General features: G+C 43.3%; 1 protein-coding gene across 5 annotated transcripts in view; it reads left to right on the top strand.

The window, feature by feature from the left end:
* The window catches only part of TANC2 (tetratricopeptide repeat, ankyrin repeat and coiled-coil containing 2), a 113,391-nt gene that overhangs the window by 20,609 nt on the left and 67,061 nt on the right, over nt 1–25,721 (top strand). For 4 of the 5 annotated variants that reach the window (XM_054281711.1, XM_054281712.1, XM_054281710.1 and 1 more), the window contains one exon: nt 14,094–14,201. In XM_054281711.1, the coding sequence (XP_054137686.1) occupies nt 14,094–14,201 (108 nt within the window). Of the gene's footprint in view, nt 1–1,254; nt 1,799–14,093; nt 14,202–25,721 lie in introns of those variants that run through there. The other variant, XM_054281713.1, reaches the window with a different exon arrangement.

The following is a 25,721-nucleotide window of genomic DNA, read 5'->3' as shown; positions in this document are numbered from 1 at the left end:
ACTACTCCTGGAAGTGCTCAAAAAACGTGTGGCTCTTGCGCTTGATTGCACGGTTTGGTGTGGAATGTGGTGGTGCTGCAAGGTTGATGGTTGGGTTTGATCATCTTCGAGGTCTTTTCCAGCCACAGCAATGATTCTGTGATGTGAGTCTGGTGAGGTCCTGGCACAGGGTGCCCAGAGCAGCTGTGGCTGCCCCTGGATCCCTGGAAGTGTCCAAGGCCAGGCTGGACAGGGCTTGGAGCCACCCGGGACAGTGGAAGGTGTCCCTGCCCATGGGCACGGCAGTGGCAACTGGATGATCTTTAATGTCCCTTCTAGCTCAGGCCATTCTGGGATTCTGTGTTTAAAAATAAATAAATCATCAATGGGAAGGATTTCTGACAAAAGTTTCAGTTTCTGAGCCCAGGCTCCAACCCTACGGTGTTGTGGTTGTGCTGGGTGGACAGTGGCCATTCTCTCCCTCACTGTGTGTTGTTTGTTTGAGCATTAAGTGAAAAGCAGCTGATGATGGTTCTGGTGAATAATTTGTTTTTCCCCAGTGTTGCTCATGGAATACAAAGCTTGGCCTTGCTCACAGCTTGTGATGGCAGATGTGTGTGAGCTGGCATTCCCTGCTCTGCCATACCTGAAGATGCTCTGGGGGCTCTGCCAGCCTCCCTTGCCCAGCAGTGCCTGGGTTATGGGTTAATTTGGGAACGTTCTCTGTCTCTGGCAGGGTCTGTGTTGGTGTCAGTGCCACTCAGGCACTCAGCCACCTGATGGTGCTGCAGTTTGGCTCATGTCAGCCTCGCTCTGTGAGGACACAGCTCCTCACCTGTGTGGGGCTGTGCCTACCTGTGGGTACTCTGTTTTCACGGATACTAGTTTGGATCCTTATTAGTGTCCAGCTGTTTAATAATTTCAATTATTTCAGTTCCAGTTATTTGCATCCACTGCAGAATCATGTTGTTTTGGTGCAGCCCTCCCGATGCAGATGTGTCTGGGCTGGATGTGAGTGATCCTGTCAGGAATTTGTGCCGACTACTTCAATGTGAACAGCGCAACCTGTCCCCAGCCAAGGGGGTGCTGCAGCTTTAAAGTATCCTAGGGCTTTAGAGCCTTTTAGTATAAATTGTTCCCAGAATCCATGTCACAACTCCTTATATGGTGCTGCCTTTTTTTTCTTTTCCTCTTAGTTGCCATGACAACAGCAGCACTGCGCCATTCATCAGCTCTGGTCCTGGGCTGCATCACCAGCCCCTCAGCTTACTCCGAAATATTCGGGAGAGCATCCATGAGTCAGTCACTCTGCTCTCCTGATCCATTATTTCCCTGCTCTTTCAGCAGTTTGCTCTAGGAAAAGAGCAAATTAAGCTGCACCACAGAAAGAAACCGTAAAAAAAATCCTTTTCCCCCCCCCAGGGGAGGCGTAGAGGCTGCATTTGCTGCAGCGTTCTGGTAGGAATTAAAGCAGCTCTGTAAGACTGGGAGAGACTTGCCGAAGAGGGAAGGCTGTGTGTCCATGAGCTTGTCTGGAATCCTGCTGGAGCTCGTTTCCTGGCACCCAGAGGATGTGCAGGTGATGCTTGTAGCAGCAGCGGGCGCCGCAGGGGGACGGTGCTTTGTGATTTTGGGAACAGAGCTTGACATCAGCAGCGGGAGGTGTCACCTGTAACATCACCCTGACGTGGGGAGCAGCAGGATGGAGCCAGCGCTAGGGAGAGGGAGGGATCAGAGGAGGATCTGTGCCAGAGTGCTCTCCAGGCAGCAGTACCCCTGAATTCCCAGCCTGGCTGATGGGGAGAGCAAGCGAAGCCCTGTGAGTATTTGGACGATTTGTCGCGCACGGTCTTTGATGGGGATTGTGTTGGGCATTCCTCAGCCTCCTCTAACTGCAGAAAATCAATGTACAATAAGGGATTGTGGGGCTCCTAGTTGGTAAGGAAGCCATTACTAGGAGGGAGTTAGTGTCAGATGGAGTGATGCTGCTGGTGGTTATTTGTGTTCTAGTTGTTGCGATCGTTTTACATAATCTGAGTTTGTCACCTCCTTGCTCAGATGTGCAGAATTTCTCATACAAAACATAAAATGAACATGCAATGAAAAAATTTGTTTTCTGAGCATTGCTGAAATAGAACTGCTGAGGAGTGACTTGAAAATGCTACAGACACCAAGTCGTTTGTTTTCACAATGTTAGAACAATGGGATTGAGATAATGTTTTCCTTTTGTGTTCTGAAATGACCGCAAATTCGATTTGAGTGGATTATAAAAACTCCTTTGTGCTGAGGGAAAGAAATATTTGCTTTTCACCCAAAGAGTGAGCATCTAGAAATAAAAGTAAATAAACAACCATTACCAAGGTAGAATTTGAGGAAAAGCTGTTGAAGTGCCTGATGCTCATGTTGCTGCTGATTTTTGAAGGATATTCAGATTGTTGGTGTCAGGAGAGACTGCTCTTTTTAAGGTATTCTTATACCATAGTGTTTGCAGTGGGCTTACATTTCTTTTCATTGAATTCTCTGTCATGCTGTCAGTGTGACACTGATCTGAAATTCCTGTTGCTGTGTAGGAGTGGAGGTTGGGTGGGAGGCCCACCCTGTGTCTCAGAATGCATAGCAGTGCCAAGGACCCAGTTACCTGGAAAGTGCCAGCAGATTTCAGTGCTTCCAGTGTCTAATATATTTTTTCTGGGCATAATTAATTTTCTATTGAAGTTTGCCTGATCCCTTGCAGTCTCTGTCAGCCTAGTGGTTTCATGAGTAGAAAACTTGTGTTTTGTCAGAATAACTGAGTTGTCCCTTTTTAGAAAATGACCTAAAATACACACAACTTTTCATTATGGTTTGACCATCTGGATTTTGGGTCCTGTTTTATGCTCTTAATGTGACAAATCCTGATGTCTCAGGAGGAATTTCTTCGTGGAAGGGGTGGTCAGGCAGTGGAAGGAGGTGCTCAGGGCGGTGGTGGTGGAATCCCTGTCCCTGGAGGTGTCCAAGGAATAATTGGATGTGGCACTCAGTGCTCTGGGATGGTGACAAGATGAGGGTCAAGCACAGGTTGGACTCAATGATCTTGGAGGTCCTTTCCAGCCTCAGTTATTCTAGAATTCTGTCTCCAGCAATGAAACCTGCTGGAGAAGGAGGATCCTCGTTCAGTTACAATAACATATGCTGAGTATATTTTTCCTGGTGTGTCAGTTCTTACTATCCATTTTTGGGATTCTTCATCCATTATTTTGGGACATGTGATTTGTTTTGACAGGCTCATACTCAAATGGAAACCATTTGGGCTTGCAGAGATGAAACAGGTGGGTGAATGTGTCCCTGTGTACTCACAGATGGACTTTTGTCTCTGTCAAACCAACGTAATTCTTTGTGGGGAATGAGAAAATTTCTGATTTAAATTTTTTGGAGCTCCAAAACTGTCCCTGAAATTTACTCAGATAAATAGTGTGTCTGTTTGTAATTTTTGGAATTAAACCAAATCGTGTGTTGAACGGTTTTTGTTTGTTGGAGACCTGTCAAACTTATGGTATTTCTGCATTAATTTCAGGATAGTTTGGATGAAACTTTTATTTTCTTAAATAAAGGGAAGGAAAAAGCTGGCATATCATATTTATTGGCTTTTGAAAGACACTCACCAGTTCTAGCATGGATTTTCCTCAGTGCTGTTTTCAAGACAAACCCTATCTGTCTTATTTTGACACCCAACTGTCTTTCATTTTGACAGAGCAGAAATTGCAGTAGAGATATGCAGAAAATCCCTTGTTTTTCCCTCGGTGGTGGTGTGAGGTTTTTGCAGAACCTTTAGAATTTGCTCTTCCCAAGGTTATTTTTATTTGCATCGAGGCTGTTGGAATGCTCAGCCTTGCAGAGGATGTGGTAAACATGTCATCACAGCACTGGAGCTGGGAAAAGGTGATAATGGCTCTGCATTTCAGACACTTTTGTAGATGCTTAAGCAGAGGGAGAACCCCAAAAGTTTCTCTAGTGTAGATAGTGTTTAAAAGGCAAAAATAATTGCATTTTAACTCCATGGGTTTTCAGATGCTCAGAGAGAGAAATTGTCCTTATTTCACACTGGGGCTGCACAAAATGGAGCATCTGTCACGATTACACTTCTGGTGTGTGAGAATTTTTAATTTTTAGACATAGCTAAGAGGTTTCTATAGCAAGAGGAGGTGGTGTAGAAAGCCTCCTGTGGAGTTAAATCAGGCCACCACTCTTGCCTTGGCTACGTCTTTCCTCCTACTCCTGGAACGTGCCTTCAGAGGTGTCCTGTGCACTTGGGAGCAGAGAGGCATTCACAGGATACACTCATGGGGAATAAGACCTGGCATTCTCCTTGTTTTCTAAGGAAAAGGCCTCATCTCCAGCTGGGCACGTTCTTTGGTCCTCTCCTACTTCTGTCACAACAGGACAGCCTGTTTTGGAAACTTCTTGCTGTGTGAAGAAGGAATGACCACACAGAGGTGTGTTGGGTTGAGTCACTTTACCCAAAGATTGAGCATTACTTTTGCAGAAGTTATTTTCTGATGTGATTTGTACCTGGCTGGCTCTACCCATGCAGGAAACCTTGTTTAGGTTCAATTAAACTCATGGTCTTATCACCAAGTCTGGGATGATGCCACGCATGAGATGTTCCAGCACAACGTGAACAGGGTCCTGGTGGGGTCATTGCAGAGTCACGTGCCAGTTTTTCATCACAGATCCCCTGACTGATGCTCAAACCATGCAGGAGGTTGAGCATTAAACTGGATCTTTGGCTCTGGACCATTGCTTTGGCACTTTTCTTTCCTTGCTCTGTGGTTATTTTCCTGGAGTAGCTGTTGATGCTCAGTAATTCCTAGATCGCTTGGAGCTAGATAAATTTCCTAGATTCCTAGGTAGAGGAGCTGCAAGAAAGATGGAGAAGGAGTTTTTGCCAGGGCTTGTGGTGGCAGAATAAGGGAGAACAGCTTTAAACTGGCAGAGGGTAGGTTTAGATTGGATATTAGGAAGAAATCCTTCCCTGCAGTGGTGAGCAGGCCCTGGCAAAGATTGCCCAGAGCAGCTGTGGCTGCCCCATCCCTGACAGTGTCCAAGGCCAGGTAGGACAGGGCTGGGAGCAACCTGGGATAGTGAAAGATGTCCCCATCCCTTTTGGTTGCAGTGGAAGGCTCAAACTTGAAATTTCTACAAGCATTTCCTCTGCAGAGATGAAAGCAGGATCAGGACAAAACAGGTTTTATCCCTGTTATGCTTTTCTTTATATCTTCTCAGCCATGGAAGTGAGTAGGTGTAAGTGAGAAAGTGGTTTTCAGAAGGGAAGTCACCAGCTGGGCGTGTTTCTGTCTATAAATGGTCCTGGCTCTGTTGCATGCCATGGCTGTAGCCCTTTCAGCATGGAAAAGGGCCCTGCAAGTGCTGCCTTCCCATTATTTACACTTTAATGTCCCCTGGTCCTGGGACATTGGTGGTGTCACAGGATTTGTGTGCACCAAAGCCTCAGAGGAGTTTTGGGTCTTAAATCTGCTCATGATGAGGAGCATGGCACTCCTGTGTCAGTGGCAGTCTGCTTCAACCATCTGTGTTCACACAAATAATCTCATGGCTATTAGATATTTCAATTAAATCCTTGAGGCATGACATGGGACACGTGTCCTTGTCCCTGCTCCTCTGTGGAAGGAAAGGATGATGAGCAGTCATCACTCCTCAAAACAGAAAATTCTAACAGCTCCTTTAATTTTGCAAGGAAATGAAGAATTGGAAAAGCAAATAAATGACTGAAAACTGCAGATGGCTGAATTAGAAATTTTCTTAGGTAGAACCCACCTTGTAAATGCAGAATAATGCTGTTTTTCAAGTGTTAACAAACAAGTTCAGCTAATTCAGGCTTGTGCCTTGCCAGATAAGCAGGATATATTCATTTTAAGGATAGAATATTCATTTTAAGGATAGAATATTCTGTGACGCTGCTACCAGCGGAGCAATAGGGATCCTAAATCCAGTTTCATATGAATGGAACAGTTTTGCATATATGTCAATGTAATTACAGCTCTGGTGGTATCAACTAACCCAACTAAATTAGTTTTAGCATCACAAAATTTGAATGACTTGCACAGAAATAAAATTACCTTAGCTGTTCTTAATCTCTTGCCTTTATTATAAAATGCTGTTATCAAGGAGTGAATTTATATTGGCTTGTAACTGTGTAGTCCTGGTCATAAACAATGTTTTATATAGTGAGCAGGATCCAGTCTCTCACGTGCTCTAACTTGGGATTACTTGGGCTGTGAATGGTCAGATATTTTACAGTTTACTCTTCTCTCTTTTATAGTTACAATATCTTGGTTTGCTCTTAAGGATATGTTGGGAGAATGAATGAGATTTTGTTTACGTGCAGCTTAGGCTTACTGCTGGCCTTTGCCCTGCCACTCCTGTTCCAATTTAATTTGCTGCTATAATTTGATACCTACCTTTGATCATTCTTGGCTCCTTGTAAAATACTTCAGCAGCGCTCTTGCAGTGCTGTCTGGAGCCCGTTTGTTATTCTTTTTCGGTTCCTTTCCAAACCCCTCGTGCAGGTTTTAATTTTTTACTGCTCTAATTACAGAGAGTCAGAGCAGTGGGTACAGGCACTGCAGAGACAGGGTGGCAGAGCTTTGTCTGGGAAGGTGGAGCAGGTCAGGGATGCAAACTGGGCTGAGCATGAGGAGCAGGAGGTGGTCAGGGGTGCTGAATTACTTCTCTGCTGGATAACTGCTCATTTATAACTCTCTCAGCACCAGGCAGCTGACAGGTGCTGGTTGTGGCATCGAGTGCTAAAAAGGGCTTGGAGGGAGCTCTGGAAAGCTGCAGACCCATTGGCCTGGTGTGTATGTGGAACATGTGAATAGGAGGAGGTCTGAGGGGCAGAGTTGACCACAGAGTCACAGAATGGCTTGGATTGGATTGGAAAGGACCTTAACAAGAATCCAGTTGAGATGTGAGGGGCAGAGTTAATCACAGAGTCACAGAATTGCTTGGATTGGAAAGGACCTTAACAAGAATCCAGTTAAGGTCTGAGGGGCAGAGTTAACCACAGAGTCACAGAATGGCTTGGATTGGATCGGAAAGGACCTTAACGGGAATCCAGTTAAGTTCTGAGGGGCAGAGTTAGTCACAGAATGGTTGGGGTTGGGTTGGAAAGGACCTTAACAGGAATCCAGTTAAGGTCTGAGGGGCTGAGTTAACCACAGAGTCACAGAATGGTTTGGGTTGGAAAGGACCTTAACAAGAATCCAGTTAAGGTCCAGTTAAGGTCTGAAGGGCAGAATTGGTCACAGAGTCACAGAATGGCTTGGATTGGATTGGAAAGGACCTTAACAGGAATCCAGTTCCACCCCTTGCCATGGGCAGGGAGACCTTCCTGTGAACATTTCTCAGTGTAAAGGAAGATGGAGAGAATCATAGATTTGCACAATGGTTTGGGTGAGAAGGGACCTTAAAGCTCTTCTGGAAGAGCTGTGTAAGAGAGTAAAACACTAGGGAGATAAACTGCATTTCAGAACTGTTGGTATTTCACTTGGGAAGAATAATCAATTAAAGATATTTTCTCTTTTTCTAGTGCCTAAATTAAGCTTTGCCAATATCCAGATAGGATTTGACTGGCATGTTCAGCACACACCATTCTAAAAAGCCCCACACAAGCCCCTTGGTGGGGACACAGTGACACTGGGCAGCTTTCCCTGAGCTTTGTCAGCTTCATGCAAGACAGAGGGAAATGTGTTTGCTTCAGTAGATGCTCAGTTAGTTTCTGATCTCTGTCAGCTTGAAAGTTTAGCTTGAAATCTGAGCATTGTTAGAAATTGGTGTAACAGGTTGCTTCTAACCAGTGAATTACCAGGGATGCCTATAATTTGATTGAAGTGACAGAGCTCTTTGCTACTCTATAGATTAAATATCATTTACAGTACATCCAGGTCCTTTTTGGACATTTTTCCTCATTTTTAGTTCCAGTGCAATATCTGAGTCACTGAATTGCAGAAAGAACTCCAGGACAGTAGGAGATTGAATGAGAATAATGCAATTCAGTACATTTGTTTTGTACTACTCTCCTCCCATCTGTTTTAAATTTAACATTTAATGAAATAAAACTGTTGGGGAAAGGGAAATGAGGGGTTGAGGAATTCTTTCCCCTCCAGCTCTACCCTGTCTCTGTCTTTGGGAGGATCTTTGGGGTATTTGAGCAGAGGTTACGTAGGCTTAAAATATTGATGACGTGGTTTCATCCCCTAGTCCCAGCTCTCCAGTCACTCTCTTTATATTTTTTTAGTGCAAACAAAGCCTGAAACTTCAAGAGTGACTGCAACAGAAATTTATTGCTTATTTTCATAACAAGATGACTTAGAAAGCTGGAGCAGGTGGTGCTGCCTTCCTTTCTCTGCTTTCATCTTCCTCGTCTCATGCACAGGGTTCTACCTTGAGTCACAGATGAGGAATTTCTGCTAAAAAAGGCAATTCTAAGTGGCTTCAGAAGATGCTGAAAAGAAGAATTTTCCATGGGAAATGACAGGGACAAGTGTACAGTGTGCCACAGCTCCAAGGAGTCAAAAAGATTTGATAAGTTTGGATGGGAAGAGGAAAGTCCCATCTCCTCCCCCTGCCATGTCTATATATTAATTAAATAACTTCTTTCTCCTCAAAGCTATCCCCTGCATGAACAAAGACTTGTTGGCAACCCACATGGAAAAAAAGCTTTATGTAAGGAGAGATTGAGGGTGTATTTTTCTTTTTGGGGTCAATAATAGGAGCAACTTTCTTCCTGAGGCTTGCCAGAGGATTCAGGGAGCATCTGCTCGGGAGATTGACACTGGGATGCTCCTAAACCCCTTGGGCTGAGCTGGGGGAAGGAACTTTGCTGGTGTCTCCAGCACTGGTAAAAATCACTGTTCCACTTCCCTGAATGAGAGAAAATTGTTTATAATAATAAGCAAAATGGAAATTGAGCTGAATTCCTTTTGGAAGCACAGGCTGCAGCCAGGTTAGTATTTTAGGAGGAATTATTTTCTCTCTCTGAATATATAAATGTATTGTAAGCATCATTGTATTGCCATTATTGAGCACTTCAGGCAGAAGTCTGTATTATTTTATTCTACATATATTTAAAATTCATATAAGCCTTTTCAAAACCAGGTGATTTTCTCCCTTGAGCATTGATTAGCGATGTCTATTCAGACAGAAAATCATTTTGATCAATTATTTGGGAGGATTTGTAATAATCTTGCTTAGATAGGTCATAATTTGGTTTAATTACAGTTTTTCAGAAGACTCATTCCTTTTTGAGATCACTGAACGTATCCTTGCTGATATTTTCTGTGCCTTGTTCATCTGGAGAGAGACAGAGAGGAGGAAAGAATATTCCAAGAGGTTTCTGTGGTTCCATGGGATTGCAGAATCCATTGCTTTGGGGAAGGTTGTTCCTCAGTTACTTTTCAAAGGAAAAATGAATTTCAGGGGCAGTAATAGGCAAAATCTTCATGGTACAGATATCTACAGTTTAAAGAAGAATTTCTACATTAATATAGTTGCCTTTTTGAGCTCTCCTTTCCAGTTCCTTGTCCTCATATCAGCTTGCTGAACTCTCTTCCGGCTTTTATTTATTCTTTTCCTCTTTCCACCTGTGTTTCCTTCAATTTTCTTGTTTCAGGGCCTTATCTCCTAAACTAAACATGTTTTCTGAAAGTTTTGGAACGAATATGATGTTTCCAGACAGCACATTGTTCTCACCACTTTTCTGTGCTGCCCTGCCCTCACTGCTGTGATAATGTGGGATGAGAGGAGAGAGGCTGGGAAATGTAATTTAAAAAGCTTTTATAGTCTCAAATAATAGAAGAGGAAAAAACTGTTACACAATGGATTCTATAAAATAATGCTGGATTATGTAAAGAGGATGTTAACCTTCATTGTATGTATTGTCACTGGTTTCATTTTAATTTTTTTTTAAATATATACCTAAAAATCCTTATTCCACACAGCTGGTATGTTATTTCTTCTGCTTTCCCAGAGAAGCTGTGGCTGCCCCATCCCTGGAAATGTTCATGGCTGGGTTGGATGGAGCTTGGAGCCAGCTGGTCTAGTGGAACATGTCCCTGCCCATCACAGGGAGTGGGACTGAATAATTTCTTTTTAAAGGTCTTTTTTAACCCAAACCATTCGAGGTTTCCAGGATTAGTGCCACAGCAAAAATGATCATGTGGTCCATGATTTCCTCTTTATGGCTCTTACCTCAGCCAAATAAAGGGTCCTTTGGGACATGGGAGGGAGCAAAGCTTCGTCACCCATGTGCTGGGTTTTGTGCAGCTGTGCTGAATGTGACAGTTATTTGTTCCAGGAGCTCCATGGATCAATAACTCTGCAGCACTGAAAACATTTCAGTTCGAGGGAGACTTCACTAAAGTCAGCTCTGCACAGCACTGCAGAGCTGCTGGGACACTTCCAAACATGAGCCAGGCTCTGGCATGAGTGAAAGATGGCAGTGGGGGATGCACTGAGCACCCACTTTACCCCTCTTTAAATCTGAGCTTCCAAAGTTTGCTCCCTGTTTTTAAAGAGACTTGAAAAGTCAGGCTGCTGACATTGCAGTTACTGATGAAATCCTTTCCCTAGAGTTAGTCTGTCACAGAATCCCAGATCTGGTTTGGGTGGGAAGCTACCTTAAAATGCTAGTTTTGCAGTTCTAGAAAGCCAGTGTTGCTAGTGACTTCCATCTTTACTCAATCCATTATATTTTTATAACTGGTTATTGCAGACATCCTTTTTTTTTGGTGTTCTTAGAAGACATAATTTTCTGTGCTCAGAGAAACTCCGGTTGTGTAACATGAAGGGCTATTTTCATGCTGTTTAACACCTGGAGTTGGTCGGTTTCATACAGAAAATCCTTACAGGAATAAGAGGCCTAAAGGACTGAGCAGGTACAGAATACTTCAAATAATTGTTTCATGCTTCTGTTAGTTTTTATAATTTTTGCCAGAAGCTTGTCCTATGACTATGATCATAAGATTTGCCTTTACTCTCAGGAAGGGGTTCAGGACCAAGGCAAACCGTTGTACCTTGAAAAGCCACTTTTATAAAAAGATCAATGTTATCCATTAATATTTGGCTGTAGAGTGTCAAACCAGGTTTTAGAGTTTATGATACTTCCATTTGTTATTTATTAGTAGAAGACTAATGCCCAAATCTGAATCTGTCAGGGTAATCTTCATTTGAACATGAGTCAGAAGTGCTTAATTCTTGTACGTGAAAATCCTCCTTTCCTGTAATCGGGTTATGGGTGAGTTTGGAGGAGTTTTTGCCTTTTCCACACTTAAGGTATTTGTAATAACAGAAACTCTTCCTTCTGTGATTTTTCCCCACCTGTATTTACATGGGGAGGATTGTATTGACTTGAGCCTTTTAGAGTAAACTGTTGTCTGTGAGTCATGGTGACATGGTGTGTCTTGGCTGGTGGAAGTGTGTTTTCAAGGCTCAGGTTGTGCTTTTGAGGGAACAAAAACATAATAAAATAGTTGCCAGGCCAGGCTGGACAGTGCTCTGAGCAACCTGGTGTAGTGGAAGGTGTCCCCTGCCCAGTTCCAGGGAGTGGAACTGAATGAGCCTTAAATTCCCTTCCAGCACAATGTAATCTGTGATTTTGTGACAATATGAAATGCATTAAAATTATGTGTATGGCTGAACTTGCAGTATATGGAGATTTCACCACATTGGGGATAGGATGTTCTTTATTGCCCTCAAGAGAAAAAATGGTGGAGAGCAAAAAAAATGGTGGATCAGTTTGTTGTGGATCCATGATCCGCATCTGTGGGCATCACTCAGTTCTATGGAGAAGGCAGGAATTAGAGGGGCAGTGGGCACCTCAGTGAGGAGTAAAAGAGATCCAGAGTAAATGTAGAAGTAAAACCCAATGGAATGGGAGATCAATTCCTTCCTTACAGGAGAGAGGTGAACTGTTCAGTGCAGATCTGTCAGAACATCTTCCACAGACCTGTGTGTCCACACAGCAAGTAGTGCAGTGACCACATTGCCCTCTCCATGTTTATTAAAATTCTCCTTCCTCTTTTCAAAAATAATTTTTAGTGCAGAACCTTCTAGTGACAATCTCATCAGTTATTAATATTTCTTGAACTCTGAAAATTCTGTGGGTTTTGTATTTTAGAACACAGTGTGAGCACTGCCACATGTGCATGGGATGATATGTGGTCCTGGTGTCAGCCAGAAATGATAAAGAAAAGACAGGCTATTTTTAATATATATTATTGAAATAACTGTTACTGAGACTTTGGTAAAGCATATTTATTAAAACTGCAATTACAAACTAAATATTAAAGAGTTGACCAGTGCAGAATTATTACTTTAAACAATTTTCAGGCCATAGCAATAATCTTTTCAATATTAAAATATTTTCATTACATCAGGATCTGGCACGAGGTTGTTTCTGGGACTGATTTTTCTCAGGTGTTGGCCAGTTTGTGGCTGTGGGGTGTTTGTGTGTGCACATGTGGGATTTTTTCCAGGGGAGGATTATACAGAATTGACTGCTGGCTTGTTTAGCATCAGGTTGTGTTTGAGTGGGGCTGCACATCTATGGCCATGGTGGGATGGGGGGAGAAGGGGCTGCAGGCTGTCCTTATCTTGCTGAGTTTCTCACATTCCTCCTGCCCTGCAGGGCTCCTGTTACACCGGCCCCGATGGCCTTGCAGGGAATGTGCTGGCAGTTTTCATGTTCATCCAGGGTTTCGTGTGTAAAATGGAAGTGTGGTACCTGTGTTCCCTCAGCGCATCTCCTGAGGGGGATCGTGAGGAGGGGTTTTAGCTCACCTGTTTGGGTGCAGAGATGGAGGGGTTGATTCTTTGCCTTTCTTCTGCTTCACAGGAACTTTATAGTGAAAAACCATACCTGTGTCTCTGTTTTGCACACTCCATTAAAAAAAAAATCTGGTATCACTAACGTGTAGCTGAGTTTGTGATCTGGTTGTGCATTGTCTGTCATGCCCTTGGACCTTCTCAGCCTTTCCTAGCACCACAGGAGCTCCCTGAAACCAAGAGATTTATTGCTGCCTCTTACCTGTTGAGCTTTTATTACAGGAGAAGCAAAAGAACAACCTCCCAATCTTTAGCTGCAGACCCCCAAATTTAATTTGCAAGACAGGGAACTATAAAGATAAATTATGTAAATGGAGGGGCAGAAGCCACTGATCCCCAGAATCAGTGCTGAGGGACTTTTCAAGTTAGCCTTTCTTTGTAATGGGCATGAGAGTTTAACTTGGAATTGCAATATGACAATCTCTGCATGTAACTTTTTCTCTAGTTCTCTTTCTCTGGTCTGGAATATATTTAAAGACTTTTACTAAACCACTTTTATTAATTTTAGTCCAAAAAATTGTTGTACATAATTTCATGTCTTTTAGAGTTCAGACTGTTAAAACATGGAGAAAATCCCATTTTTCTAGCACAAGTGGTCAGTGATGCTTTGTTACAGACACTTTTACCTTTTCCCCATCCTCTATTAAGTCTCTTGATCTCTTTTATGGATTTGCAAGGATAAAAAAGGAGTGCTTCTTTTTGGCTTGCACAGTGTTAGCTTTGCTCTGCTCTTTTGTGTTGAACACCAAACCTATTTGGTCCAACAATGAGACTGTCTTGAAATTCAAATTTTATGTTCAAGGAAACAATTACTGAACATAGCATTTATGTGTTCAGTTCAGATATTTACAGTTAAATATCTTAAAACCTGATGGGCTCTGTGTACCTCTCTATGATCTTTGCCTTTCCACAGTTGCTGGCTGAATCCAGGCTCATTTGCTTCCTATAAAAAATTTTATTAAAATAGGAGAAAAGAAAATGTTTTAGAGTATCAGGAATGTGCCTCAGTGTTCACACACTTTAAAGTCAGCCTGTGCAGTTTGAAAGTTTAACCAAGAGCCATCTCCTTTGTAAAGAATGCAGATAATTTTTTTTTTTCCTGGCCAAAAAAAAAAAAAAAAGGTAACCTGATATGAGTCTGACAGTGTCGTTTAGTTAAGTGCTTCCATCTGTTGCTTGCTATTTCCCTTACTCATGACCTCTCTTTTTCTCTCCCCCTCCTTCTCCTTTAGCCCCTCTGAGGAAAGCAAAGTTTGTTGAGAGCCCTCGAATCCCAGAGTCCGAGCTTGGCTCCCCAACCCTCTCTGCCCAGAAGCTGGACGTTGATGCATTCTGCCCTGGTAAGCTGCATGCAAGGGCTCTGTGCAAACAGGGGCAACAGGCAGAAAGATTTTTAAAATGTATAATATGGCTCCTTTGGCTGGATGGTTGGTTGGACCTTCCCTAACCAAGTTTCACTGACTTGGAAATTTGAATAAGCATTAATTTCTGATAATTGCCCGTTTACGTTTGTTGCTTGCAATTTTGCGTGTGGCTGCTCTCCCCTCAGAATAATTTAGAAGGTCTAGAGAGTTGCTTTGGAGAAGATAAAAATGAGCCAATAAACATACTCGCTTTAAATTTAATTTTTAATGCTGGTCTGCAGAGAGGCTGGAATAAAACCACGTCTCAGAAACATCATTAAATCAGCTAAAGCAAAACTGTGGGACCTTGTTACCTGCATCAAGGAATATTGGGGCGTTAACTTTTATTTTGATAAGAAATACCTTCTAACTTATGTATCCTGTAGCAGTTGCTGTGAAATGCATACATGTTGCTGGAGGCCTCTGGTTGAAAAATAAATAAAGTGGGTCATGTCCCTTCGTGGCTCAGCCCTGTTCATGTCTGTCAGCTCGGGCAGGCTTTACCTAAATCCCCCAAGCCCCAGCAAACCCAGCACATGTGAGTGCCTGGAATGTGCAGCTCAGTATCATTTCCACTTGGAAGTGGCAGCCTGGGGAAGGCTGGAGACTGTGGAGGTGCTGGGAGAAGGCTGAAAACAGCAGCAAGTGGTTTTGGTGGATTCTGTGCTGAATTCTGCACATTCTTCCCCTGGCAGTCCTTGATAATGAACCATACTCACTATAGGCTTTGGATGGAAAAAATAATGTTTAATATGTTGAAATGGTGTGCAAATGTGTGACATCTGCCTCTGAAATCTGTAGCTGCAGTCGCCAAGGTCATATTAATAAATGACTGTGAAATCAGGGTGTTGATTATTCCTGTGGCTGATGAACTTGTAGAGTACTCAAAATTGGAGGAATTAATTGAATGTTGTCCAGATTTTGAATGTGGGCTTTCTTGAATGTATTGTCTGAAAGAGAAGTTGTCCCAGAAAATCAAAAGACAGTTCCTGTGCTTGGCAGTGCCTAATTTGAGACCACAGTTGCCTTGAAAAGTGCTGCTCCTTTTTCAGTTCATCATGAATTACAATTAAAATTGTGCTGCTGCAGCCCTTTTTTCTAACTGAACGGCTTCAACTGTCATGTTTATAATTGTTAATAATTATAAACTTATTATGATTGCATCCACAGAGAATTATCATTGCACTGTAAGATTAAAAAAACATAAATTCCACATTCCCACACCCAGACTTGTGCCTCCCCTCTTCCAGAGCTTTGGAGGGCAGGACTCCTGCCAAGCCCAGCGATGGGCTTTGACAATGGGATCTGCAATTTCTTTAATTTCTTTTTTCTGCTATTTGATCTCCTTCTCTTGCTGATAGTTTAGTGATCTGAGAGGAAAAGTGGAGTTTTGTACTGCCTTGAAGTATCATTAAAGGAACATGAAGTGTCATTAAGGAGGGGAAAAAGTGACAATGGCAGAGTTGTCACAGTGGAACCAATAAGGCTGGAAAAGCCCTTTGGAGCTATTGAGTTCAGCTGCAAACCCAGCTCTGCCAAAGCCACCACGAGACTATGTCCCCAAGTGCCATCTTGGTGTACTCGGAAAAGGGAAATGAGATAAGAGCAGAACAGAGCATGCCAGGGAAGGGCACGGACTTGGAGTCAAGGTAGAAAGTGCAGGTTGGGGATTCAGTTTGTTTCAGTTTGCTTAAATGTGACGCCAGGGACCTGTTAGGGAGCTGCTCTCTTCGTGTGTGCCGTGTCCAGGGACTGTGGCCGGGTTTATATTGGCAGCTGGGACAGGCAGGGGAAGAGGAGAGGATAGAATCCATTGGGGAAGGGTTTCTGAAGCTGTTCAGGGAAGAAACTGCCCAAATTTACGAATCCTTCTGTGAAAGTAGCAGCAATGTGAGGGCTGGAGGTTTTGCTGGTCTGGAAGGCTGGATTCCAAGCTTGAGATGCTCCACCTTGGAAGAAGCAGGTGGTTGGGGTAGGATCCTTGTGTAAAGAGGGAAAGAAAGAAAGAACTAAGTTGTGGTCAGCTCACAGGAACCAAAGGGGACACAGCATCCAGCTCCTGGTTTTTTAGAGTCCTACTCTGGATCATGGCAAAGCTTCAGGCACTGCCTGGAATCAGTTTTCCAAGGAAATACAACTCCTTTCTTCTGTGCTAGGCTTACATTAACCCTCTTCTAAAATGTGTGCATCCTGTGAAGATGTAGCACACAGCGCTAAATCCTTGAGCGTTTCCAAGAATAACGGTGTGAGTTGAAAGAAGGAAAAAAATTAGGCTGATGATCTGCCTGGCAGTGGAGGGGAGGTGGAGTGGTTTTTAATGTGATCCCTGACAAAAAATGTAATTAATTATGCACTTGAAAGCAGTTTAAAACACTAAATAGCAAAGAAAAGAGAACATTAGCTACTCTGCAGATACAGGAACAAGGATTTCAAATTGAGATGCCGAGAGGTGAAATTTTGCTCGGTATCAAAATGTTTATTTTAAGGCTTCAGGCAGATTTCAGCACATTCCAGGGAGGTGGTTTCCTGAGCAACTGCAGTGCCCCTCATGCTGCTGGGGGGAAGATTTGCTTGTGACATCTTCAGTGTGAGTCAGTGTGGGGGAGTGACGTGCTCCCGACGTTCCAGTGCTGAGGAGGGAGAAAGAAGATCACAATACCCAGTGGTATCATGGAGGGACATTCTAATACCAAGCACAAATAGTGAAGTTTTAAGCTTGGTATAATTTCTTTTTTTTTGTTTGTTACATTCATTGTATAGAGAAGAGAATGTAGATATTTAAAAATTAATAAATCTTCTAAAATGGATTTAGAATTTGGACCATATTTTTATAGTTGTTGCAACTAAGATGATGGCAAAAAAAAGGCTAATCCACGGCTTTGAAAAACCCCTTTCTACCAGAATTATCACAGAATAAGCGGAGTTGAAAGGGACCCACAAGGATCATTGAGTCAGATTATGTTTCTGTAGATGTTTTTAGTTGCAGAGGTTGTTCAGATTTCAGTCCTTGACTTGAAGTGTCCCTGATGGAGAAGGAGTTCCTTGTCCCTTCCCTGTGTGGGTAATGAAGCCCTGGCACAGGTCTCCCATCCCTGGAAATGTTCAAGGCCAGGTTGGACAGGGCTTAGAGCAACCTGCTCTAGTGGATGGTGGGGCTGGATGAGCTAAAAGATCTCCTCCAACCCAGACCATCCTGTGACTCTGTGACATAGCAGAGACTTTATAAGGAAGGTCTTGGAAGGTTTCTGATCCATCTTCCGTCTTGTCTCTGCTCCAGTCCTGCAGACACTGTTCGACAGAGGCATTTGTGCTTTCCCTCTTGTCAGCCCTCTGAAGGCAGGGAGGCTGGGGCTGCCGCCCTCACATCCATCACTGCTCTTCAAGGAGGATAACGTAGAATAGCAGGAATTGACCTTCAAACCTCTGCTGTTCAACTGTCAAACCTTTTCTGCAGTGATTGTGGTGACTCAGTTTAATGTGTAGGGGTTTTCCCCCACTTTATCACACCTCACTCCTGCCAAGAGGCACTGCTTGCGTGGTAAACTGTCCTGCCTTCTTGGTTCTTAATTGTGGTCACAAGGACATCTTTCTTTCAGCTGCTTTTCATTTCTCATGGTAGCTAAAACATGTTTTGACTTTTAAGTGCTCAGAAAATCTGTTGGAGATGGATGGTGCTTTCAGGTAATGGCCTTTTGCCTCAGATTAATGTTTGCAGTTGCGTTTTACGTAATTTATTACCTTGGCGTTGTGTTCCAAAGGCTAAGTCTGTTATGACATTATCTTTTAATTTGATTAACTCCTTCTTCAGAAATTTTGGGACACAGATCTTGAGTGTCTGGTTTGCTCGTTGCACATGAGGCTGGCAGGCGTCTGTTTTCATCCCTGATTGAGTTAGGAATCACTGCGGTGCTCCTGCCACAGACAGGGAGGGGAGTGATTTACCACGGCAGCAGCACTTGTGTTCATCTCATCCCTCCTTTTTCTCTTCCTTTGGTTAAAGAATCGTTGAGCTTGACATCTGCTTGCTGCTGCTTTTCTCTTTTTATCACGTAAAATGTGGATTTTTCGTTTTACATTATCCACGTGTTTCTCCTAAACACAGTAAAACGCTTCTCAGGTCTTAGAAAAAGCCCTTTAAGAGGGAATGTGGGAACCAGCAGTACTCTCTGATTTTTCATTGTGAAAATACAGGCACTGAGCCAAAAAAAATCCTACAAAACCCCAAACAAATTTAGCCAGCAGGATTCTGGTCCAACCTCTGTCATATTGAACAGTGATGAACTGGGAGGGGGAAGGAGAGGAAATAATCAAACCAACCGTGATCTGACAAATGGTTTTACTGTTGAATCTTGTGCTTGTCCCAGCACTGTCAAGCCCACTGACCTGAAGGGAATGGGAAATCATTGTGATCAGCCCTAATTGCAGAAGAGCCACAATTTGGCACATTGGTTGCTATGGAAGCAATTGACTTTTCTCATGCTGTTCCTGGGAGGATGCTGTTGGTTCCTTCTGCTAGATCAAGAGATGGAACCAGTTTCAGAATAAACTCGTGTATTACAAAACAAGCCCCGGTCTGGTCTGGAATTCTGGATCTGGAGGGAGGAATATTGAAGGCATTGCTGGAGTTCTGGATGTGAATCCTTTTGGGATTGGCCACGGACCAGTTGCCATTAGGTGTCATCGTGTTTGCTTGAACTGAAAGCTGCAACTTGGAGAATAGTGGCGGGGTCCTGAGTTTGGGGTTTATTGAATCTTACCAAAGCAGAGTTGTTCAAGATCAGAAACAAAAATAATACTAATCCCATACACTATTCCCATATATTTTAACTGTTAAATAACTGGAGACAACATGCTTTTCTTGCAGCTTCCTGGTGTAATCTATTAATACCCAACCTTACAGGGTTTGGGTTCAATCTACCTGGAGGAGAAAAAAAGGGAAAAAAGAGGGGAAAAGGCTGTAAATAATCCAAATTCTGTTTTTGTGATGAGCTGCCCAACATTAAAGTGTTGTGACTGCTTTTACAGATGTAACCTAGATGGCTCCTGAGGTGTGTTTTGCTTTGGATCCTTCAGCAGCAGCAGCCCAGCACCTCTGGCTGCCCATCCGGACAGATCCCAGGGAATCTAAGGAGTTGTTTTGCCTCAGCAAGCTGCAGTGCTTGCTTTCAACTGATCTGTTGGGAAACAGTAACATTTTTGTGCTAATACTTTGGCTTTTTGAATATTTATAGCTTTCTGCCAGCGAATAAATATGTACATAAGCAAACCAACCCTGCTGGTTTTGAAACTGTCAGTGTTGGGCCTGTGAGGATCAATGTAAAACCTTTTTTCCTATATCTGAGCAGGTGGGGGGGCAGATTTCTCACTGATTGAGTGACTCTGGCTGGGGAGTTTCCTCTTCTAGCATATTATTTTTTGGCAACAGGAGCACTGATGCTCTTGAATCCCAGCATGGTTTGGGTTGGGTGGCACCTTAAAGATCATCCAGTCCCACCCCCTGACATGGGCAGGGACACCTTTTAGGACAGGTTGCTTCAGCCTGTTTTTGTCATAAAAATGTAGCTGGAGGAGAGGGGAAAGAAAGAGCTAATGGTCATTATTTCTACTTCTTTTTTCCTACGGCGTTTTGAGATGCTGTTATTTTGTTTCACCTCTTTATGGAGGCAACCCCCTCAGTATTCATTTTACCATTATTGTTAGCTGTAACAATAGAAGAAGGGTTGGTTGCATTTGTAGGAAACTGCTCTGTTCTTTTATAAGCCTGGCTCCCATGTCCCAATGCCTACGGATGAAAGTCTTTGAATTTCAGTGATGCTATGGAGAGCTGCCCATAAGTGAAAATATGCAGTGCTCTGAAAGCCACACCATGACTTGTGCTCTCTTGCCAGTTGCTGTGACTTCCTCACCCTCCCCAGGGTTGCAGAACAAGAACTTCTTTATTCTTATCTAGCGTGACTGTTGTTCCCCTGGTGAAATTGGCTTCAGTCGTCAGCATTCCCTCTGTCCCATCTGCTCTGTTCTCCAGGGCAGCACAGCTGCCCTTGGACCCTGAAGAAAGGAGATCAACTTGTGCATAACCTCCTGTACCACGGTAGATTTTCCACCTCATTAAGCAGAATTTTTGACGTTTGATGTCACTAATTATTTAACTCCAAATCGCTTGAAAATAATTACCTTGAGTCCAAACCACGACCATTTCGGCCAGCTGCCAGCTTGAACGTGCAGCCCTGGTTGTACCAACCTGGCTTCAAATTCCTGCAGTGCCCTGGAACTTACTGCAGGCTCCAAAATCCTTGTGTTTGGACTGAGACTGTAGCAGCCTTCCTCCCTGACTCCTGTGCCTGCTGGTTTTGTTTCTCAGGGTTAAGTCCCCACTGGCTCTTCCATATGTTCCCATGAGGAACCCCATCCCCGTGGGGAAGCCCTGTCCCACCACATATGGTCAGCACTTAGAGCAGGTCCCTGCTGCTGCTCTCCACTCCAGGCTGCTGGCACAGTCTGCCTGGGGTAGCATTCCTGGGCTCTCTGCTCTATTCCCATCTATTCTGGGCATCTGTCTTGCCTGGCAAGGGGAGTTGAGGTGTTATGTGCAGTTACCTGCATGTCTGTCACCTGTATCTGCCCCCTTCAGGAACTTCAGTGGTGTTTCTCCACCTACATTTTACAGATGAAATTACAGCTTCTAATCTGTATAACTTCAGGGCATTGTGAGGACAGTGTGGGTGATTTTATTTTATTTGAGTGGGGTAAGATTTTCATAAATATGCTTTAGAGAAAGAACAGATTTTAAATTGATCTCATCCACATGGACAGTAGTCTTCCCTCTCCAGTCATTGAAGATCCACAATTAGCAACAGCCCTAGACATTGATTCTGTTAGAAATTAGCCCCCAAAAGAACCAGAGAATAACAGGCTGGGTTGGGCTGGAAGGGACCATTCTACCCACTGCCAAGGGCAGGGAACCTTCCACTAGACCAGGTTTAAGCCCTGTTCAGTCTCACTCGTTATTTTAAAAGCTGGCAACAGTAAATTAGTCTATTTCTGTAGCAGTTATTACATCTAAATAGAACTTTTGAAGTCTTATTCAGGTATGTAATGGTAGGTTTTCAAGATTGTTGTCAGTGTCATAAATGCAAAGACCATAATTTAGTCAGATTTGCTTTTAATAAATTTATCCTGGGAGTGTGCTAATAGATCAGATCAGGTAAGGGCAAGGTCTTTGTGCTGTCTTGTCTCTTGCTGGTGACCTCCCACTTAACAGTGGTCAAAGGTGGCAGTAAAATGTCATTTGCCTTGCTAAAGTTTTGGCTCATTTTAGTGCTTGTTGTGTTTTGACCTGGCAAAGCTGCCTTGGAAGAAGGAAAGGTGTTTGACAGAATCCTCTTCTCCCCTTGAAACTGATGGAAAATATTATGTTATATATGTATGTATATATTTCTGAAAGTCTCTTGCAACTTTTTTTGTGCCCCTGTTGGTTGGCCAGTGTTGGCCTTACCACAAAGGGAGCAGGGTTTTCAAAATTCTTGTCAGATTTCTATCACCTGATAGAAATAAATGATGTGAAAAATCAGAGGAAGGAATGTGAGAGGTTTTGAAAGAGAGTTGCTGTAATTAAATAGATTATTTGGGTGGTTGTCATGCAGCATGCTGGTGGAGGTTAGGATTTTTATTTTTTTTCCTTTTTCTCGTGAAATTTTGTCCCATTTGTTGCTAAGAGACAATAACTACGGATACTTCAGAGAACAAAAGATGTGGCTGGGAAGAGGAGGGAGAAGGATGCAGCTGGCTACTCTTTACCTGAGAGGTTTTCTCTTTAAAAGAGCAGAGATACTGTGAGAATTGGGAGGTGGGCGCTGGGCTCAGCTCTTGGCATCGGAGGAGGGATGTCGCAGTCAACTTTTATGAAAAATCCTTTCCTTAGGATTTTTCCTCCTGAGAAGCTGAGAGGCCTCAGGAACAAAATGTAAACAATTATTATCTGCTGCTGTGGAATGCAACAGGTGCATTTGTGATTGGTCTCATAGAGTTGTTTCTAATTAATGGCCAATCACAGCCCAGCTGGCTCGGACTCTCTGTCCGCGACAGAAGCTTTTGTTATCATTCCTTTCTATTCTTAGCCAGCCTTCTGATGAAACCTTTTCTTCTGTTCTTTTAGTGTAGTTTTAATGTAATATATATCATAAAATAATAAATCACACCTTCTGAAACATGGAGTCAGATCCTCATCTCTTCCCTCATCCAAGAACCCCTGTGAACACCGTCACGGAGGCACAGCCGAGCCGGCCTGCGCTCACTGCCGGGAGGATTCACTGCTTTTATCCTCCCAATTCTTCTCCTACCATGGGTGAGCTTCGCTTGTAAGAGAAGCTGCTGAGCTGGGATGTGACTGGAAAGGACCTTCACCATCTCTTGGGATGCCTCGGAGGAAAACCCGGGACCCCTTCCCGAAGGGCGCATCTCCCCGGCTGAGGCGGATGCTACAGAGGAACCCGGCTGCTGCTCCCTTGGGCTTTTTCACTACACTCAAACCCAGCACCCCATGTCCATCCGACACCTGCTGAGGCTGTGGAGTTGTCTGTTTTTATTTTGTTTATTTTATTTTGTTTGCCACCCCTGGGGGTGTGCCTGCCTCTGCCTGCCCGCCATTGCCACCCCTTTCTGTCAGAGGGGAACTTACTGCTTCCGTCCTGGTGTCCTTGATTTGTTAAAGAGCTCAGGAGCATTTTTGGGGATCGAAGTGTAATCCTGCTTCCAGGAGATACTCCAGATGCCCAGGCTTGTGTTTATGATAATTGGCCATGGATGGATGGAAGTTCATTAATGAGTGCCCTCTCATTTCCCCCATTCTTTTTTGTTTGGTCCACAAGGGCCCCCCTGAGCCTCCTTTTCTCCAGGCTGAGCCCCTTTCCAGCTCCCTCAGCTGCTCCTGGGGCTCCAAACCCTTCCCAGCTCTGTTTCCTTCCCTGCTCCAGCCCCTCAATGTCTTCCCCAAAACTGACCCCAGGATTGGAGGTGCAGCAGTACAAAAATTGACATTTTTAGGGATGCATATAGGGCTGCCTTCATCCCTTAGTAGTTAAATTTTTTAAAATCTCTTCTCGATGTAAACAAGACTAATGAAAAAAATCTTCCATTAATTCTGAGATTAGGGGGATATGCAGAAATGGTCAAGGATATTTTCCAAATACAGCTCAAGTGTATCCAGAATAATTTAAAGCAGATGTACATAATAATGGGACAGATTCAGGTCACATGGAGGTAGGGAAGTTGTTAGATAAAACTCTGCAGTTATGTAATTGAAGATCAGGGTCCTAAATGGTATCATTTATTTCTGCCCTTCCATAAGTGCTTGCTTTTGCATATAGCTATTTTTTTTTCTTTGCTAATTCAAGAATTTTTGATTTCCTAAAGGTAAATCAGTCTCATAGGCAAATTTGGGGATGGGTGCCTCTAAGGGAACTGTTACCCAGTTCTTGTTAGCCCCTCACTGAAATAGGTTTCAGCTGGTTTGAAAGTAAAAGTATGGCAATTAAACTAAAAATATTCTGTGGACTGCAGATGCATTGTTAATGTGTCCCAGGGGCACTACCCTCCACCATTTATCTAGAATTAGATGAGGGTGGCTATCAAACCAGTCACAGCATTACCAAATAAATCATGAAGAAATTTCATTTGCTTGTAAGCAGTTGCAGCTGAAATATGTGGCAGCTTTCATATAGGAATTGAAAGGAGGTAACAGAAACACTATTTGAAAATGACAATGTACAAAAAAACATTGGACATTTTGAATGTTATGGTTTCTTGAGAAGAGCAAACCTAGTAACTCTGCCATGAATTGATATATTTGGTTTTCAAGGAATACTCTGAACATTTATGAGCACTTATGAACTCAGTCCTGCTGCATGTGATGCCTACAGAGGTGTTAAGAGTTGACCCCTTCAGAAATCCAAAGGGTATTTCTAGATAAGCCATCTGAGAGAGCTGCCAGGCTCTGTAAAATTGCTCCTAAATGGCCTAAATCAGGTAAATTCCAGGGTGAATTGCAGAGATCTGCTGACGTATTTAAAGTGGGTTGAATTTTTTGAAGGGAGGATCAGAGGTATTAAATTGCTTGACAAGCTCAGGTTGTATTTCTAATTTGCATTTTTGCAGTTCAGTCAAAGAAAAAAGTCATTAACTAAAAAAGAGGCAGAAGTAGATGGAAAGTATGGGGGTGTTCACTGCTGGGATCTGCTAAAATTGTTCCGAATAAAGAGAAGAAGGTATCTGTGTGAGCCTCGGGTGTCTCCACTTGTTGCAGCAGACCTCTCATTAGGGGCAGAATTGAGCCAAGACACAAACTCTCATTTGAGAGTTGAAGTTAGAGTACAATGTGGTTGCAGCACCAACTGGATAACACACAGGAGAAGGGAGGAAAAACCAGTTATGCCCTTTCACTGAACTTAGGAAGAGAGTATTAGGTCTTAATGTCAGCCCTGAAAGGCAACATACAGATTTTTTTTCCATAATTCCCATTCACTTCAGAGCTGTTCTGTCTGTTCTTTGACATTCAGTTAAACGATTCCACTTATTTTTTAAGACTTTAGGAGGGGTTAATCCAGTACAATGGCGCTTTGCTTAAATTCAAAGTTATCTGTACTTTGAAAGCCAGGTTGTAATAAAATAGTTGATCGTTTTGTATGAAATCTGGAGGTCTCACAGCTCCACTGCTGTGGTTCAGCTGGTGACACCTTGTACCATGACCCAGCATCTCGCAGGGAATGAGCATGGAGTGACAAGACAAGGCAGAAGAACCTTAAGGTGAAGGAGGTCAGAGTTAAATCAGATATGAGGAAGAAATGATTCCCTGTGAGCCTGGTGAGGTCCTGGCACAGCGTGTCCAGAGGAGCTGTGGTTGCCCCATCCCTGGGAGTGTCCAAGGACAGGTTTGGATGGAGCTTGGAGCACCCTGGGACAGTGTAAGGTGTCCCTGCCATGGGCAGGAGATGGGAATGGATGGGCTTAAAGGTCCTTCCCATGCCAAACCTTTCCATGATTCTGTGAATTACAATCACAAACTGGTTTGGGTTGAAGGGATCTTGAAGATGTTGTGGTTCCAACGCCCTGCTGTTATCAAAGCACATAATTATTATCTTCTATATCTTCAATGTACCTGTATAGTGACTTGAGGCAAGATTGTAGTTTTCTGTATTTTACAGGTGAAATCCAGGTTCATGCCTCTTGGAGATGTTTAAAGGGTAGTTTAAAAGAAGGTGGGGGTTAAGGACAAGGTTAAACTCAAGCTCCAATGAGCGAATTTTGGTTGGGAGTTGTTCCCAGCACTGAGCCATAGGAAACTGGCTGTGCCCAGTGCCCTGCAGCTGCCTCACCTGGGCACTCCTGAATCCTCCCAGGTGGGCAATACAGAGGTAGATCCAGCTGTTGCTTTCTGCCCCAGATGTGTAAGTCAGCATAATT

Source organism: Melozone crissalis, unplaced genomic scaffold (genome assembly GCF_028551555.1).
Source record: "Melozone crissalis strain CALT ecotype California unplaced genomic scaffold, PUWL_Pcris_2 ptg000032l_1, whole genome shotgun sequence".
NCBI lineage: Eukaryota > Metazoa > Chordata > Aves > Passeriformes > Passerellidae > Melozone > Melozone crissalis.
Note: the sequence above shows the minus strand (reverse complement) of the source record. Positions and strands in the feature narration are given on the sequence as shown.